The following is a 15,937-nucleotide window of genomic DNA, read 5'->3' as shown; positions in this document are numbered from 1 at the left end:
GTTAAATCTACTTAGTAGATTTAACTACTGACTGGGAATTAACTGAAATAAATAAAGTTCTACATTGACATTAATTCTCAGGTTCTAAATAATTTTGTTTCAAAAAAGGTACACATAAATATTCTTGTTATTTTTAGATGTTATCTAGGCAGAGAGAGGAGTTGTTCAGCCTGGAGAAGACTCCAAGGAGAGCTTACAACATCCTCCCAGTATCTGAATGGGCCTACAGGAAAGCTGGAGAGGGACTTTTAATAAGGGTATGGAGTGACAGGAAAAGGGAGAATGGCTTTAAACTGAAAGAGGGTAGGTTTAGGTTAGATATCAGGAAGAAATTCTTTACTGTGAGAGTGGTGAGATGATGGAAAGGGTTACCCAAAGAAGCTGCGGATGCCCCATCCCTACAAGTGCTGAAGGTCAGGCTGGATAGTGCTTTGAACAACCTGCTGTGGTGGAAAGTAGCCCTGACCACTGCAGGGGCAGGCAAAGTGAGGGGAGAGAGTGCAACTAGGTGATCTTTTCCAACCCAAGTTATAATCTTTAATATGCACTAAAATAAATAAAACTTTCTGCATATGTTTCAGAGCTTTTTATTAGAATCACAGAATATGCTGAGTTGGAAGGGACCCACAAAAATCATCAAAATCAAAATCATCATTCTGCACAGGACAACCCCAAGAGTCACACCGTGTGTCTGAGAGCATTGTCCAAATGCTTCTTGAACTCTGTCAGGCTTGGTGCTGCAGCCACTTCCCTGGGGAGCCTGTTCCAGTGACCAAACAACTTCTGGGTGAAGAACCTTTTCTGAATATACAGCCTAAACCTCCCCTGACTCAGTTTCATGCTGTTTCCTCAAGTCCTGTCAATGGTCACAAGAGAAAAGAGATCAGTGCCTGCCCCTCCTCTTCCCCTCATGAGGAAGTTGCAACTGCAATGAGGTCTCCTCCAGGCTGAACAGACCGAGTGACCTCAGCCACTCCTCATACTTCCCTTCAAGGCCCTTCACATTCCTCATGGTCTTCCTTTGGATGCTCTCTCATAGCTTTATATCTTTCTTATAATGTGGTGCACAAAACTGCCCACAATATTCAAGGTGAGGCTGCCCCAGTGCAGAGCAGAGCAGGACAATCCCCTCCCTTGCCTGGCTGGTGATGCTGTGCCTGATGCCCCCCAGGACAAGGCTGGCCCTCCTGGCTGCCAGGGCACTGCTGACTCACGTTCAACTGGCCATCAACCAGGACCCCCAGGTCCCTTTCTGCAGCACAGCTTTCCAGAATCTCATTCCTCAATCTGTCTGTACATCCAGGGCTCCCTTTCAGGTAAACAAAATGAAGATTCAGCTTCCTTTTCCCAAAATCCTCCCACTGTATCTAGCATCATACTTGACTCTACACTACATTAATGTACATTCATTGTCAGCTTTTAGTATAGATTGCCTTAAACTACAAAAGAGACCCTAAAATTAAGGCTGTATATCCTGCAGCAGGAAAAGAAAGATTACAATCTCTATGCCAGTTGCCTCAGATTCCCTTCTACCCTAAGGACTCATATTTCACCAGGGCTTTTTGTACCTCTAGCCTGGTATCACTAATCTTTAATCCATAAAATAAAGTGTCAGGCACGTCTCAGTTGACATTGGGCACACAGATGTGTGCAGCATGAACAGAAGTCAAGCACACATCTTTCAGACTTTGCAGCTCTATTCATCAGCTTCTCTCTGACATCAGGGGAACTAGCCCACTGTCATTCACTGAAAACACTTCACTATTTGTTTTGGTTTCCCTTTTGTTTTGTTTTGGTTGGCCAAGAGAAAGTCCTATAAATGTTAAAACATAAAACCTTTGGTATGACATGGACCTGGCCCATTTTAGTCCATTCCTCTCCACCTTGTGCCATGGGCAGGATCAGGCCCTCGCCACTGTCCCCTTCCCAGCCTCTGCCATGAGCAGGGCTGGTCACCAGTATGTGACCCCACCAGACTGTCCACCATACACACAACAAACCCCCAGTTTTGCCAGGTTTAGAGACTTGCAACAGGCTTTTGTGACTCAATCAGGATTTATTAACAGACCATTTGAAAAATCCTTCCCTGAAACACAGCCCACAACAAGAGACAGGCAATATTGCATGGCAACTGTGAAGGGCAGTGTGCTGTAAGAAAAAAAATTACATGAGATTTTCTTCCCTTTTCTCCCTACCTTCCCATTTCCCCACTCCTTTCCTAGGTTCCTCTTTCTTCCCTGGCTCCCAGGAGAATCCCCAGCAGATGAGACAGCGAGCAATGGAGGAATCAGCAGTCTGATTGGTTCAGAGCAAAGACTGTGACTAAAAGGAATGAAAAGCCAAACCCAGAAACAAGTGGCAATGAAGAGCTAGAACCACCAGAAATTAACACATACAGCTCCAACCATCATGTACTGCACAAGGGGGCAGCCAGAAAACCATGCGTGATGACACAAGTTGTATGAGGAAGCTGGACTCAGTTACAGCAGTTCTGTATGTAAGCTCAGCCAGGTTTAGAAACAGCTCTTCATGTCATCATGTCAGCAAGCAGCACAGGAAGGCAGTGGTCCACCGGTGTCTTACCACCTCCACCATCTTTCCTTCTAGGTCTTTCATAGCTTATCAAACTCTCATCTTCTGCTACCATTAAATTCCATGGTCCTGTGTTACACCTGAAACATCTATAAAGGAACTTTGCTGCTCTTCTTCCCCCTTTCCCTAAAAATTACTTTTGAGAGGAACGAAAATTAAAAAAATAAATAACAGGGAGACCAGAGAACCCTCTTTATCACACTAGATGGTGTTACTTTACATATCTAGATATCCCACTTCTGCTTGTAACTCTTCATCACTTCATCCTAAGCATCCCAACAGAAACATGAGACTTCTTTTTTTGCTGCATTTCCTGATCTGAAATGAGAGACTAAAACCAGAACTTCAAAATTTTACTGAGGAAGGAAGTGGAGCACAGTATTTGCACTAACTTTCCACAGATTGCAAAAGCCTGAGCTTACCATTTGGGAAGCATGTGCACTAGGTTTTTTCTCAGACTAATACTGATCCATATCAGTCAGGGATGTCATAGCACAGCAACAGGAATTAAAACAGGCACAGGAATGTACAAATGCAATTCTCTAAAAACTGGAAAACTGGTTAAAGCACATGTGGAATAAAACTTTTTTTTCCCTTTCAGGATCAAAAGCATGTCCTTTGGTTCAAAATAGTTAATCCAGATATTAAAAATTTTTAGTTATTATTTACTACCAAAATACAGTTACAGTTCTGAGGTTTTTCATTCCCAGTTAGTCCATACAAAATGCTTTCTGAAATGCCACAAAGTGGGAAATGACAGCTTTTTTACAGAGTAAGTATAATGAGTTATTCCTCTGTGCATTTCTTGAGCTTGGGAAATGAAACAGTAAAATCAGACCTTTAATCTTTGTGTTACTTTTTTTTCTGAGTTGCTCTTTTCAACCAAAAAAATTCTTTTTGGTGGGTTGTTGAGGACATTATGATGGGATGTATTTTCTCTGGGTTTGCATTAGATGTTTGTCAATTGTCTTCATAACAGCTGAGGGAGAACAATCCCTATAACACAATTTACTGCAACAACAAAAAGCATTTTCCCTTTTTACAAACTTCTCAGGAATAAACAGAATTGTTAATCTAATAAAAAACTCATTCTCAATGAGATAATCAACAGTGGAAATACTTAGGGGAAGGAGTGCAAATTCTTCCTTTAAAACAATTGAATAAGGGCTTGTCAATATGAAGCCTATGAAGCTGGTCACAGCTGAGTTCAAAACAAGCATTTGTTGAATAATAATGCTTGTTTTGAACTTATTAAATTAATAACACAATGGATAATTCCTGCACTAACTTTGTTATGCCTCTGATATTAATTTTGCTCTTTGCAACAGGCCTCTGTACCATTATAATAAACCAAATTATGTCTAAAATTGAGGCTTCAGAATAAGAAAATTTAGGGGGTTTAAGTCAAACAAGTTGAATGCTATCTTGGGACAATGTATAGTGATATAGAACTTAGCATTCCCTCAGACACACTGCACATTTATCTGTAACCTTCCTTGATTCCTGCTCATTTAATTTACCTGACCTTATCCACAATCATCAACTTCAGAATCCATGTGGGTAAAATCTTGGTTCTCTTGCAGTCTCAAATTTTCTATGACAACCGAAAATTGAGAATAATGTGTGGGATCGCGCTGGCCCGCTCCCCCCTGTCTTTATGTATTGGTCCGGTCCCAGGACATCAGTTACCTGTCAATCTCCCTCACTCCTCCTTCGCTCCTCCCCAGTTTGGTTAGGTTCCTCCCCGAGTCCCTGTCCGTCATCCAGCACACTCTTCCCACCTTCTAGAAGTTTCTCTGAGTTCTACGGGGTGATTGGACGAGGGGCCGGGGACACTCCCCTGAGTTATTCTGGTTGGTTGTTAGGTTTGTCTGTTAATATCTTGTTACACCCCCCCTACCCCCTGATTGGTTGCTTTGTATCCCTTATAACCTGCTGTCGGGCACATTTCTCTGTCTTTCGGCGGTCCTCCCTTGGGAATTAAACCGAACTTTGGCACCCCGAAAGAACGTCTCCTGTCATTCCTGCGGGCTGCAGTCTTCGTCGTTCTCCGGAATCCTCCGTCACTCCGGGCCTCCACGCCCTAGGCGCACCCCAATCCTCGAGAGGATTCAGGGGGCGTCATTGTGCTGCCAGTGACGCTGGCCTCGGCCAGCCGGGTTTCTCGCTGAGGCTGACGCACTGCTGCAGTTTGGCGCCCAACGTGGGGCCCTGAGAAGATCACCAGGGCACGCGGACGAGGATTCCGGATCCCTGGACTCAGTCCGTTTGGATTCGGATCTAACCTCTGTGGCCGTCAAGCTACCCTGTGGTGAGCAGACCCCGTTTTAGGGGTGGCGCTCCCCAGGGATCGGGACCGGTAGCTCCAGCACCCAGGAGTCGGCTCCCTCCGCAGGATCCTCCCGCCTTGGACCCTTCCCGGATCAGTCGTCAAGTGTGAGTTTTTCGCTCCTTCCTTTCCTTTCTCTCCCTCACCCCCGCCTTTTTAAACTCACCTCGTTTTCCGCGGTTTCATCCGCTCTGGCCGTTTTATCGGCCCATTCAATTCAAGTCCTGCAGGCCATTTTTTCTCTACCGGCATAGACCGGCGGCGGGGTTTGGCGACTGTCCCTTTTCTATCCTTCCTCTCCTTTTTCGTTTTTCCAAGGCGGGCGGGCTTGGGTCGTCACTTAACAACAGCATGGGTGCAAAAGTCTCGACGACCCAAAAGAGGCTTGTTAGAAAAGTTCAGGGGGTTTTAGTTGTGGGGGGTTTTGATAATGTTCACAAAAAGGATATTAAAATGTTGGTTGCTTGGCTCCTCTCCCAATTCCCTACCACAGACCCCGAGCAGATTCTTAACCATACGTTCTGGTCCCATGTCGTTTTAAAAGCTAACAGTATGTGCCGCTCGGGGGACTCTAAGATGTTAAAAATCGCGTATCTAAGCTCAACTATTCGGGACCTTTTACGATCTAAGAGGCAATTGGGAGAGCAGCCAACCTCACCTGAGTTCGTCCCCAGTTCGGTTGCGTGTTCTTCCCCTACCCCTTTTCCCTCTACCTCTACCCCAAGATCTGGGATCCTGAAGAGAGCAGCCCGCGATGGCAGCGCGCAGGAATTATACCATCCTCCTGGCTCTCTTCAGGGTGTCCCTTCCCCCCGCCCGAGGAGTCCTGGCCAGACTCTTCGGGATTCTCCCTGTCCCCCCTTTTCCCCAGTTAAGTGTTTAAAAAGTTCGAAATCTGTTCGTTTTTATCCTCCTCCTTCCCCTACCCCTTCGGGAGATTCACCATCACAAGATGGCGCGGATGAATCCCAAAATGGCGGAGACCTCATGGGTTTTCCCGCCGAAACGCCTCCTTCTTCCCGAAATCCCTTTCGTTCCCCGCGAAACCCTTTCCGTTTCCCTGACCCCTCCTCTTCCTCAGTTCCCTCCGCTCCGCCCTTGCCTCCGCCCCTCCCTCTGCGCGGTGCTCCGCCCCCAGCTCCACCTTTCGAAGCCTCCGCCTCTGAGGCGGGGACAACGCCATCGGTCCCCGCCCCCGTCACCGGCTCCTCCCCTTCCGCCCCGGGCCCTGGTTCCCACGCTCCCTTTTCCGGTTCCCACGCTCCATCGGGTGCTGGGGGGGGGGCTGGGGCCTGGAACCAGGGGCCGCTGCTTAACCTTTCCGCGGCTCCGGTTTCTTACATCCCGGGGAGGGAAGGGAGGACCCAGGCCCAGTGGATCCCCTTTTCAAATCAAACTATCAAAGAGTTGTGTAAGGCCCAGAAGGATTACTCCAGGGAAAGTGAGTTTTTCCGGGGAATCCTGAGGGCCACACTAACAGATGCCATCGTCATTCCTGCCGATCTCCGGCGGATCTTTTCGTGCTTGCTTAGCCCCTCAGAGTTCCGTCTCTGGGAGGCAAATTGGAAACGAGAGATAGGCAAGATTTTGCCTCAATTATGGCAAGATGCAAGCTCCGCCAGGGACACGGAGGGAGGAATGATTTCTACAGACCATCTTTGTGGCATCGGGGACTGGGCAGACGGGAACTACCAGGCTTGGTATATCCCTGCAGAGGCACTTAAGGCAACAACATCTGCAGCATTGAAAGCGTTCACTGCCCTTAGACCTCCTACTGCTCCCCTCATTTCATATACTAAAATCATACAAGAAGATAACGAACCGTTTCTTCTTTTTACTGAGCGGTTAAGGAAAGCAGTAGAGATGCAGGTGCGGGATGAGGCGACCCGGGAGGAAATCCTGACAGAGATGGCAGCCACCAATGCAAATCCTGCGTGCAAGGCTGCCATCCTCAGCCTCCCCTTTGACCCTCCACCGGACCTGACCCTAATGCTGCAAGTTTGCGAAAGGAAGGTGTCTGTCCTCCCCGAAAGTACTCCCAGAGGACAGCGCCCAACTCAGCGGAGAGTCGCCGCAGCAGAATCTACCACGGCAGAGGACAGTAATCCAGCACCGCATCGGACGCCCCGTCCCATCCGAAGACCACCTCCCGGCGCCGATGCTCCGTGCCACTTATGCCAAAAGACTGGGCATTGGATGCCTGACTGCCCGTTGAGGAAAGAGTTTTATAACTTTAAGTTCCATCAGAAACCTCAACGGGCAGATCAGCACTCAAAAAACTAACTCAAGAGCGCGAGGCCTCCCCGCGCAAAGATAAAAGTAGGGCGGAGAACTTTCCATCTCGCGGGGGGGGAGGAGGAGGGGAACAGCTGGAGGCGGTTCCCCAGGTTAATCCGCCTACGTTGTCAAATCCACAGGACTCGACTACTTCATATCCAATACTGACTACCACTTCTAATATCTCTCCGTACAGGCTCCAGCTCATCGAGCCCTTACACCTGACAGACACCAGTTTCCGGGAAGTCTCCGTCTCGCCAGACGCACAAGGTACTTGGTGGCGGGTCAAATGTAAGTATGTCGTTGTCGGAGACACGAAATACACCCCACCACACATCAACATCTTGCCAGGGGTGGTGTCCACACATATACACCTATTCTCTGTCGTCCTGCATTGCACACAGCCACCCATCTTTCTGCCCAAGGGCCAGGTGATTGCGCAAGCGATCCCTGTCCCAGAAATCTGTCATTCCACCACTGACACAGAGGTAACACCTACCGTGGCTTGGTCTCAATTTGTCACCGGGGACAAGCCACGGCTCACCTGCCACATACAGAAGGATGGGGAGGCCACCACATTACATGGACTCTTGGACACCGGGGCAGATGTGACGATCATTCCCGCAAGGGAATGGCCGGCACATTGGGAGCTGCAAAACGTGGCTGGAAAAATCCAGGGTGTCGGGGGGGTCCAATTGGCGAAGCAATCTCGGAGTTTCGTTCAAATTAGGGGGCCAGACGGGCAATTGGCCTCTGTTCGCCCGTTTGTTTTAAATTATTCGGAACCCCTGTGGGGAAGAGACCTCCTTGCCCAATGGGGAGCCAAAATTGACCTACCATCGGCTCCTCCGGTTTTTCGGGCAGCGGTCACTGAGGGGCGCCCTACCCAGAAACTTAATTGGAAATCAGATGTCCCTGTCTGGGTAGAGCAGTGGCCGCTTTCTAAACAAAAACTTAAGGCGCTCCAGGAGCTCGTGGATGAGCAGTTACAGAAGGGTCATCTGGTGGAGTCCACGTCACCGTGGAACTCCCCAGTCTTTGTCATCAAAAAACCCAATAAGAACAAGTGGCGGCTCCTCCACGACCTCCGCAAAATTAATGACATCATTGAAGATATGGGGTCTCTTCAACCAGGGATGCCGTCCCCGGCGATGCTCCCTCAAAACCATCAATTGGCTGTCATCGATATAAAAGATTGCTTTTTCCAAATTCCCCTCCATCCGGATGATGCCCCACGTTTCGCCTTCTCGGTTCCCACCATCAACCGAGAAGCCCCAAGGAGGAGGTATCATTGGACAGTATTACCACAAGGCATGAAGAACTCGCCGGTAATCTGCCAATGGTACGTGTCCTCCTTGCTGTCCCCGGTGCGTGCTGCAATGCCGGAAGTCACAATCCAACATTACATGGACGACATCTTAGTTTGCGCTCCGACAGACGACATGCTTACACATGCGCTTGACCTGACAATCAATTCATTGATTGCTGCAGGGTTCGAGCTGCAACAGGACAAGATTCAGCGGATGCCGCCCTGGAAGTACCTGGGCCTAGAAATTGGCCGCCGTACTATTGTACCTCAAAAAATATCAATTCGGCCAAACATTCGGACACTCGCTGATGTCCAGCAACTGTGTGGGGCTTTAAATTGGGTGAGACCTTGGCTGGGTGTTTCCACCGAGGACCTGGCCCCCCTTTTCAATTTATTGAAAGGGGGAGAGGAGCTTAGTTCTCCGAGGTCTCTCACCCCAGAGGCACAGGCAGCATTAGAAAAGATCCAGACGTCCATTTCCAGTCGGCAGGCTCATCGATACCGTCCCGAGCTGCCATTCAAATTTATCATCCTGGGAAGATTGCCACACCTCCACGGGGTGATTTTTCAATGGGACTCTAACATCAAACGGGACCAAGGGGCGAAGGATCCACTCTTGATCATAGAGTGGGTTTTCCTAAGCCACCACAGGTCCAAAAGAATGACCAAGCCACAGGAGCTGGTGGCAGAACTCATCCGCAAAGCACGCCTGCGGATCCGGGAGTTAGCAGGTGTGGATTTTGACTGCATTCACGTTCCGATCCAACTGAGCTCAGGTAATTTTACTAAGGCAATGTTAGAACACCTTCTGCAGGAAAATGAAGCATTACAGTTTGCACTCGACAGCTTCTCCGGCCAAATTTCTATCCACAAACCATCACACAAATTCTTTAATTCGGACATTCAATTCCATCTTTCGATAAAATCCATTCAGAGTCGAACTCCCCTCGAAGCCCTGACAGTTTTCACAGACGCGTCCGGAGCATCCCACAAGTCAGTAATGACTTGGAAGGATCCTCAGACTCAGCAGTGGGAGGCTGATGTTAAAGTAGTTCTGGGGTCTCCCCAGATCGCTGAGTTGGACGCTGTCGTCCGGGCTTTTGAGAAGTTCGCTGAGCCTTTTAATTTGGTAACTGATTCGGCTTATGTAGCCGGAGTTGTTTCTCGAGCTGAGGGTGCAATCTTGCAGGAGGTCTCCAACAATGCCTTGTTTCTTTTGCTCTCGAAATTAATTCGACTAGTCTCCCACCGAGAGCAACCATACTACGTGATGCACGTCAGGTCCCACACCGAGCTACCGGGGTTCATCATGGAGGGAAACAGGAGAGCTGATGCTCTTGCTGCTCCTGCCCAGGTGGCCCCCCTCCCGTGCGTGTTCGAGCAAGCCAAGCTCAGCCACCAGCTCTTCCATCAGAATGCTCCTGGCCTTGTTAGACAGTTTAAGATCTCTCGGGAACAGGCCAGAGCCATTGTGGCAACATGTCCCCAGTGCCAAGCCTTCCAACTTCCATCCATTCCATCAGGCACCAACCCCCGAGGTCTATCAAGTTGTGAGGTGTGGCAGATGGATGTCACTCATGTCCCGGAATTCGGACGTCTTTCTTACGTACATGTGTCTATCGACACCTTTTCTAATGCAGTCTATGCCTCTGCCCACGCAGGGGAGAAGGCCAATGACGTTAAAAAACATCTATTGCTGGCCTTCTCTGTGTTGGGCATCCCAAAGTGCATAAAAACAGACAATGGCCCGGCGTACAAGTCCAGGGAGTTGCGAAGCTTCCTGCAGCAATGGGGAATAGAGCATAAGACCGGCATCCCCTATTCCCCGACAGGCCAAGCCATGGTGGAGAGAGCCCATCAGAGCCTGAAAAACACCCTACACCATCAGCATTCGGCAATGAAGATGGACTCCCCGCAGACCCGCCTTGCTCGAGCTTTATATACCATCAATTTCCTAAATTGCTCGTTTGATAATTTAAACCCACCTGTCGTGCGTCATTTTGGCGAAAACAAAAGTCTAAAACCGGAGACAAAGCCACCAGTCTTGATAAAGGACCCGGAAACATGGAAAACGGAGGGGCCGTTTGACCTGGTGACCTGGGGGAGGGGATATGCTTGCGTATCCACCCCCTCAGGTCCCAAATGGGTTCCTTCAAAGTGGGTCAGGCCCTTCCTGCCCAAAAAGCAGGTGTCTGTAGGTACGGTTCCCCAAGTTCAAGAGTCCTGCTGGAGGCGTAGGCGGAAACCCTTTGAGGGAGACTTAGATGTCCTGGGGTCAGAATTTTGATTTCTTTCATTTATATATTTTATTTATCTACTGTTTTAGGGCCCATGCTATGGCAGCCCCACTGGAGACTGCACGACTCACGGCCTTCGTCATCATTCTCTCACTCCTTGCGCTACCATCTACGCCGTGGGTCGTTCCCCAGCCAAGAAAAAACGTTTGGAAAACTCTCGCCGACGCCCTCGGTCAAGACAGTCTCTGCCTCACCACCGCATCAGCAGCAGACCCCTTGTCCACCTGCCTTGTGGGGATCCCGTCTCTTCCAGATGAGTTGCCCTTGTCCCTCCGTGATTCTCTAGAACCTTTTTTCAATAATAAAATCAACCGCCCCTCTGACCCTAACCCCAATATTGTCTGGAGGAGATTTGCCAGCAAATTAAATCAGTCCAAGACCGAACCCCTAGAATTTAAATTGCTCGGGTCCTCCACATTTTATTTTTGTATTCAATTCTTCCCTTACTCCGACCTAGACACTTCCCTACAAATTGCAAATATCACCGCAAATGTCTCACTTTGCCCTTCCCTGTCACAGATTACAACCTCGATTACCCGGGACTTTAAACCTCGCTCTCTACCCAATGGTTATTTTTTCATTTGTGGGGACCGAGCTTGGCAAGGCATCCCCTCTCGCCTTCTCGGAGGCCCATGTACTATCGGCCGGCTGTCGCTGTTCACACCCAGCACAAGTCAAATTGTTAATTGGCAGAAGATAGAAGTCGCACCAAATTCGAATCGGACAAGACGAGATTTAACTAATTTGGACAGTTCGTGCGACGAAGAAATTTTCCATTGGAGTAAGCCAGAGGAGGTGGCTTGGATCACCTTCCTCCCCTGGGTGGCAGTCGCTCAATCATTAGGCGAATTAGGCCACCTCGAGTGCTGGGTGGCGAAACAAGCAAATCTTACATCAGCCGCGCTAAGTGACCTTCTACAAGACGAGGAAATCACAAGGCAGGCCACTTTGCAGAACAGGGCAGCAATAGATTTTCTATTGCTGCTCCATGACCATCGCTGCCAGGACTTTGAGGGGCTCTGCTGCTTAAATTTGACTTCTAAGGCCGAGGACGTCCGTCTCGCCATTGACCAGATGCGAGAGATGATCAGCAAAATCAAGGAAGACTCCGCGGACTGGCTGGGGAACTTGTTCTCAGGATGGGGACTGTCAGGGTGGCTTGGGTCGGTGTTAAAAACTATTATTTCAGTTGTGTTTGTTGTTTTACTGGTTCTTATCGTTATTTCAATTTTATGGACAATTCTTAAGAGACTCATGATTAAGTTGACTGCCCCAGCGGTCGGAAACCATGTGATGGAGCTTCAGCCATCAGAAGGAGAAGAAGATCTACGGTACGAAGACTTTGGTTACGACTGCTGGGAAGAAGATGTTTAGTTCCGTTTATTTTTCTTTATTTTTAAACAAAAAAGGGGGAGATGTGGGATCGCGCTGGCCCGCTCCCCCCTGTCTTTATGTATTGGTCCGGTCCCAGGACATCAGTTACCTGTCAATCTCCCTCACTCCTCCTTCGCTCCTCCCCAGTTTGGTTAGGTTCCTCCCCGAGTCCCTGTCCGTCATCCAGCACACTCTTCCCACCTTCTAGAAGTTTCTCTGAGTTCTACGGGGTGATTGGACGAGGGGCCGGGGACACTCCCCTGAGTTATTCTGGTTGGTTGTTAGGTTTGTCTGTTAATATCTTGTTACACCCCCCCTACCCCCTGATTGGTTGCTTTGTATCCCTTATAACCTGCTGTCGGGCACATTTCTCTGTCTTTCGGCGGTCCTCCCTTGGGAATTAAACCGAACTTTGGCACCCCGAAAGAACGTCTCCTGTCATTCCTGCGGGCTGCAGTCTTCGTCGTTCTCCGGAATCCTCCGTCACTCCGGGCCTCCACGCCCTAGGCGCACCCCAATCCTCGAGAGGATTCAGGGGGCGTCATTGTGCTGCCAGTGACGCTGGCCTCGGCCAGCCGGGTTTCTCGCTGAGGCTGACGCACTGCTGCAATAATGCAATTACTACAGTCATATATAGGACAACTTTTGCTAAAGTCAAGTGTCAAGATAAATTCTCCAGTATATTTTACATCTAAAGGGGTTTCCCTGTGTTCCAGTGCAGTGTTAAGAAATGACATCTCCCAAGGAAGCAGATCTTGGGCTCTAAGGCCACAGGTGAGTCCTGACTGCTACAGGCAAAGTGCACCACTGTCTCAACCAGTCTTTGATTCAACAGAACACTACAGAACAACAAAAAAGGAAAAACAAAACAACAAAAAACCAAACAGCAAACAAACAAAATAAACCACACAAACAAAAGAAACATGTTTTAATAGATCAGTGTGATTTTATCAAGACACAACATGACAACTGTTTCAAAAGTAGATAACAGAAATAACATTCCTACATGAACATTCAGATGCTCTCCTGACTTTCACAAATATTTAGCATTCAGGACTTTTATTGAGGTCAGAAGCAAGTGTGCTCAAGTGCTTATGCTGTTTATCATTCAGATGCCCAACATTCAAAAATAAAATTATTTTATTTCAAAATCCAACCTTCTCTTCCTATTATTTCTTCCAATATGTTCACAAGATCAAAAATTAAGGCCCCACACCATTGTTAAGCAGCATGAAGTACCACTGATTCTGTGAGGTATTTTTCTCTACACTAGCCCAGAAATTCTCAGCTCTTTACACACATCTGCTTGAATGGTTTATCTTTATTGAGATTTTATCTACATAAGGCATTCAGTTCTACAGAAAATAAAACAAAAAAGGAATTTGGACTCCTACAGTGAATCTCTACTTCATTAAACAAATCAGCACATTTACCATTTCCTGTTGAAAAATAAAATTGCCAAACAATGTCTCCTTTAGAACCAAAGTAAATAAATCCAGCTCGAAGACAATTTTTTCTTTTTTTTTCTTTTTTTGAGAAAGGAATAACTAAAAATATAAGCGAGAACCAGGCTCAGTGAGAGGGAAGGAAAGCAATTTTGATGTTTTCTCATGGAGCTTTTCAAAATCAAGTGGCTGCTCAGATCCTGTGAGGTACTGTTCTATTCCTGTAACAATATGATGGCTGGGGCAAGCAGTGCTCCAAGCTCCTTTGCTCTCCCCAGTTTTGCTCTCTCCTGCTGTTTTGTCAATCTATCCTGGTACAGAGCAAAGGCAAACAAATAGGTACACCAAAAGAGAGTGAGACTGGTTGAGGTTGGAGAAGTTTTGGACTTGCTGTAAGGCACACTGTTATCTTAAGGGCCCTCTTTGTGGGGTGCAGAACCCTTACACTTTGATTCTGGTCTGTTTCCTAATCCCCAGCCTGTCCTCTTCCTTTGTCAATCCTAATCCTGCTCTATCTCCAGATTATCAATAGCTTCTGACACAGCCTTGCTGATGTCTGAGTAGAAGCTGCAATAAAGGCTGTACAGAAGTACAGCCCTCTTGGTACAAAGTCCTTTGTGTATAAATATGTGATTTACCACTTTGAGTTCAGCTTCCCAGGGAGCACAGAGCAGTGCTGAACTACAAGAGTAGTCCTCTCTCCTTTCCTTAGCTTTTTAACTTCAGCTGCCCCTTGTGCTCTTCCCTGAGCCTCTTCACTGGTCCATCACCTTCTTTCCTTTTGACCTTCTAACAGTAGAAGGGGATATGGCTGTCATAATACAGGGACCCAGTATTTAGACAGCTGGGCCTGAACTCATATAGACAATAATCTTGTCTTAACTAGGTCAGATGAATCTCACCTTTGGAGTGTTAATTTCTCCCTGCTGATGGAGGCTGAGGCTCATGACCTGAGACTCAGGTGTTTATCAGCTAATTCTATCAAAAATACTCCCCAATAATCCAATTTTAAATACTCCATGAAATCTTTTTAAAGATTATTCATTTGACCATTCCATTGATTCTGTAGCCTGTATTCTTCAGACGTAGGAGATCTGATTGTAGATTTCTCCACGTGTTCTCTTTGCTGTCTTAGTATGTTAACTTTTTAAAAGCCACATTGTTAGCTATTAAAATGTTGTCTAGAGTAGCCAACTTCTTTTCTTTACCTGTCCTTTGACTCCTTGAATATATTGTTTGATAAGACTTGCAGATTTGCAAAATGGCTTAATTCAAAATTTTCTGAAGAAAGAATCCTGATTTCCTGCTGAAATGTAAAAGGAAGTAGTCAAGAAGATTAATGACTTCTTATGAAACACCTTTCATTACAGAAAATCTACAGAATGTAGTACATCCTCCAGGTTAAACAAGTAGGCCCCAAATACACCTCTCATGAGATTGTCCTTGGAGCAGGTGCAATAGATAAAATGTCAATCACTTGCCTTGATGAAGAAGAATGAAAGCGTAATTTATTTTTTTCTGCATTGTTTTTCTCAATGTTCTGGGCCAGTGCAGAAGGACAGAGGTGTGCTGTGCTAACCACTTTCACCTCATTGCTAATTTTCAGGATGGCTTTAGCACAGAACCTGCACTTCTTTCAAGCCATACTGGTAGCCCTGCAGGGAGACCTTGCAGTGAGGAGCTCTCTGCTCTCCTTCCCAATGCAACTCAAGGGCCATGGGTCTGGCTCTACAGAGTCAATACAGAAAAAAAAAAAAAAAGACAGAAGCAGTTCAGCAAAATAGCAAGGTACTTGGCTGGTAGCTCTACTATGTCCGATCAGATTAAGTAAAACTCAGTAGCTGTTATTGGGAGAGTGGGTGGGTTCTTTCTATAACTAATTAATTTTTCTCCCACTACATCACTTAACCACATGCTGCTTATCAGATCTGCTAGCCCATGGTGAGCTTCACAAAGTGGGACTAGACAGCTGCTAAGACATGAGCTAGCTAGTAAGCAGCAGGATATTTTGCTGTTCTGTATGTGATTGTAGTGCAAATTAGCCTTTGATCAACGTGTAGAGACAATGACACACGAAACAATATGAATTTTTTATATGAGACTTACTGGTTGTGAAATTGTCTGTCTTCAATTTAAAACAGCAAGCAGAGATATATGACTTCATAGAAGATATGTTTAAATTCCAAACTAACTCACGTATCACTGCTATATCCAAAATCACTTCTCAATCTTGACATCCTTATGCCTCATATCCTGAAATGTTTTCTGCATTTCCAGGATTATTGTCAGTCCTCCTTCAAAATCCCTCTGAAAT

General features: G+C 47.1%; 1 protein-coding gene across 1 annotated transcript; it reads left to right on the top strand.

Annotated features, from left to right (window-relative positions):
- Window positions 1–5,473: 5,473 nt before the first annotated feature.
- LOC135301201 (uncharacterized) lies at window positions 5,474–12,731 on the top strand. Its single transcript, XM_064421539.1, has 2 exons — window positions 5,474–7,022; window positions 7,160–12,731. Exons 1-2 carry the CDS (start codon window positions 5,474–5,476, stop codon window positions 10,792–10,794), a joined length of 5,184 nt encoding a protein of 1,727 aa, XP_064277609.1. The 3' UTR covers window positions 10,795–12,731.
- The last annotated feature ends 3,206 nt before the right edge of the window (window positions 12,732–15,937 follow it).

Source organism: Passer domesticus, chromosome 5, assembly GCF_036417665.1.
Source record: "Passer domesticus isolate bPasDom1 chromosome 5, bPasDom1.hap1, whole genome shotgun sequence".
In the NCBI taxonomy this organism is placed as follows: Eukaryota; Metazoa; Chordata; class Aves; order Passeriformes; family Passeridae; genus Passer; species Passer domesticus.
Note: the sequence above shows the minus strand (reverse complement) of the source record. Positions and strands in the feature narration are given on the sequence as shown.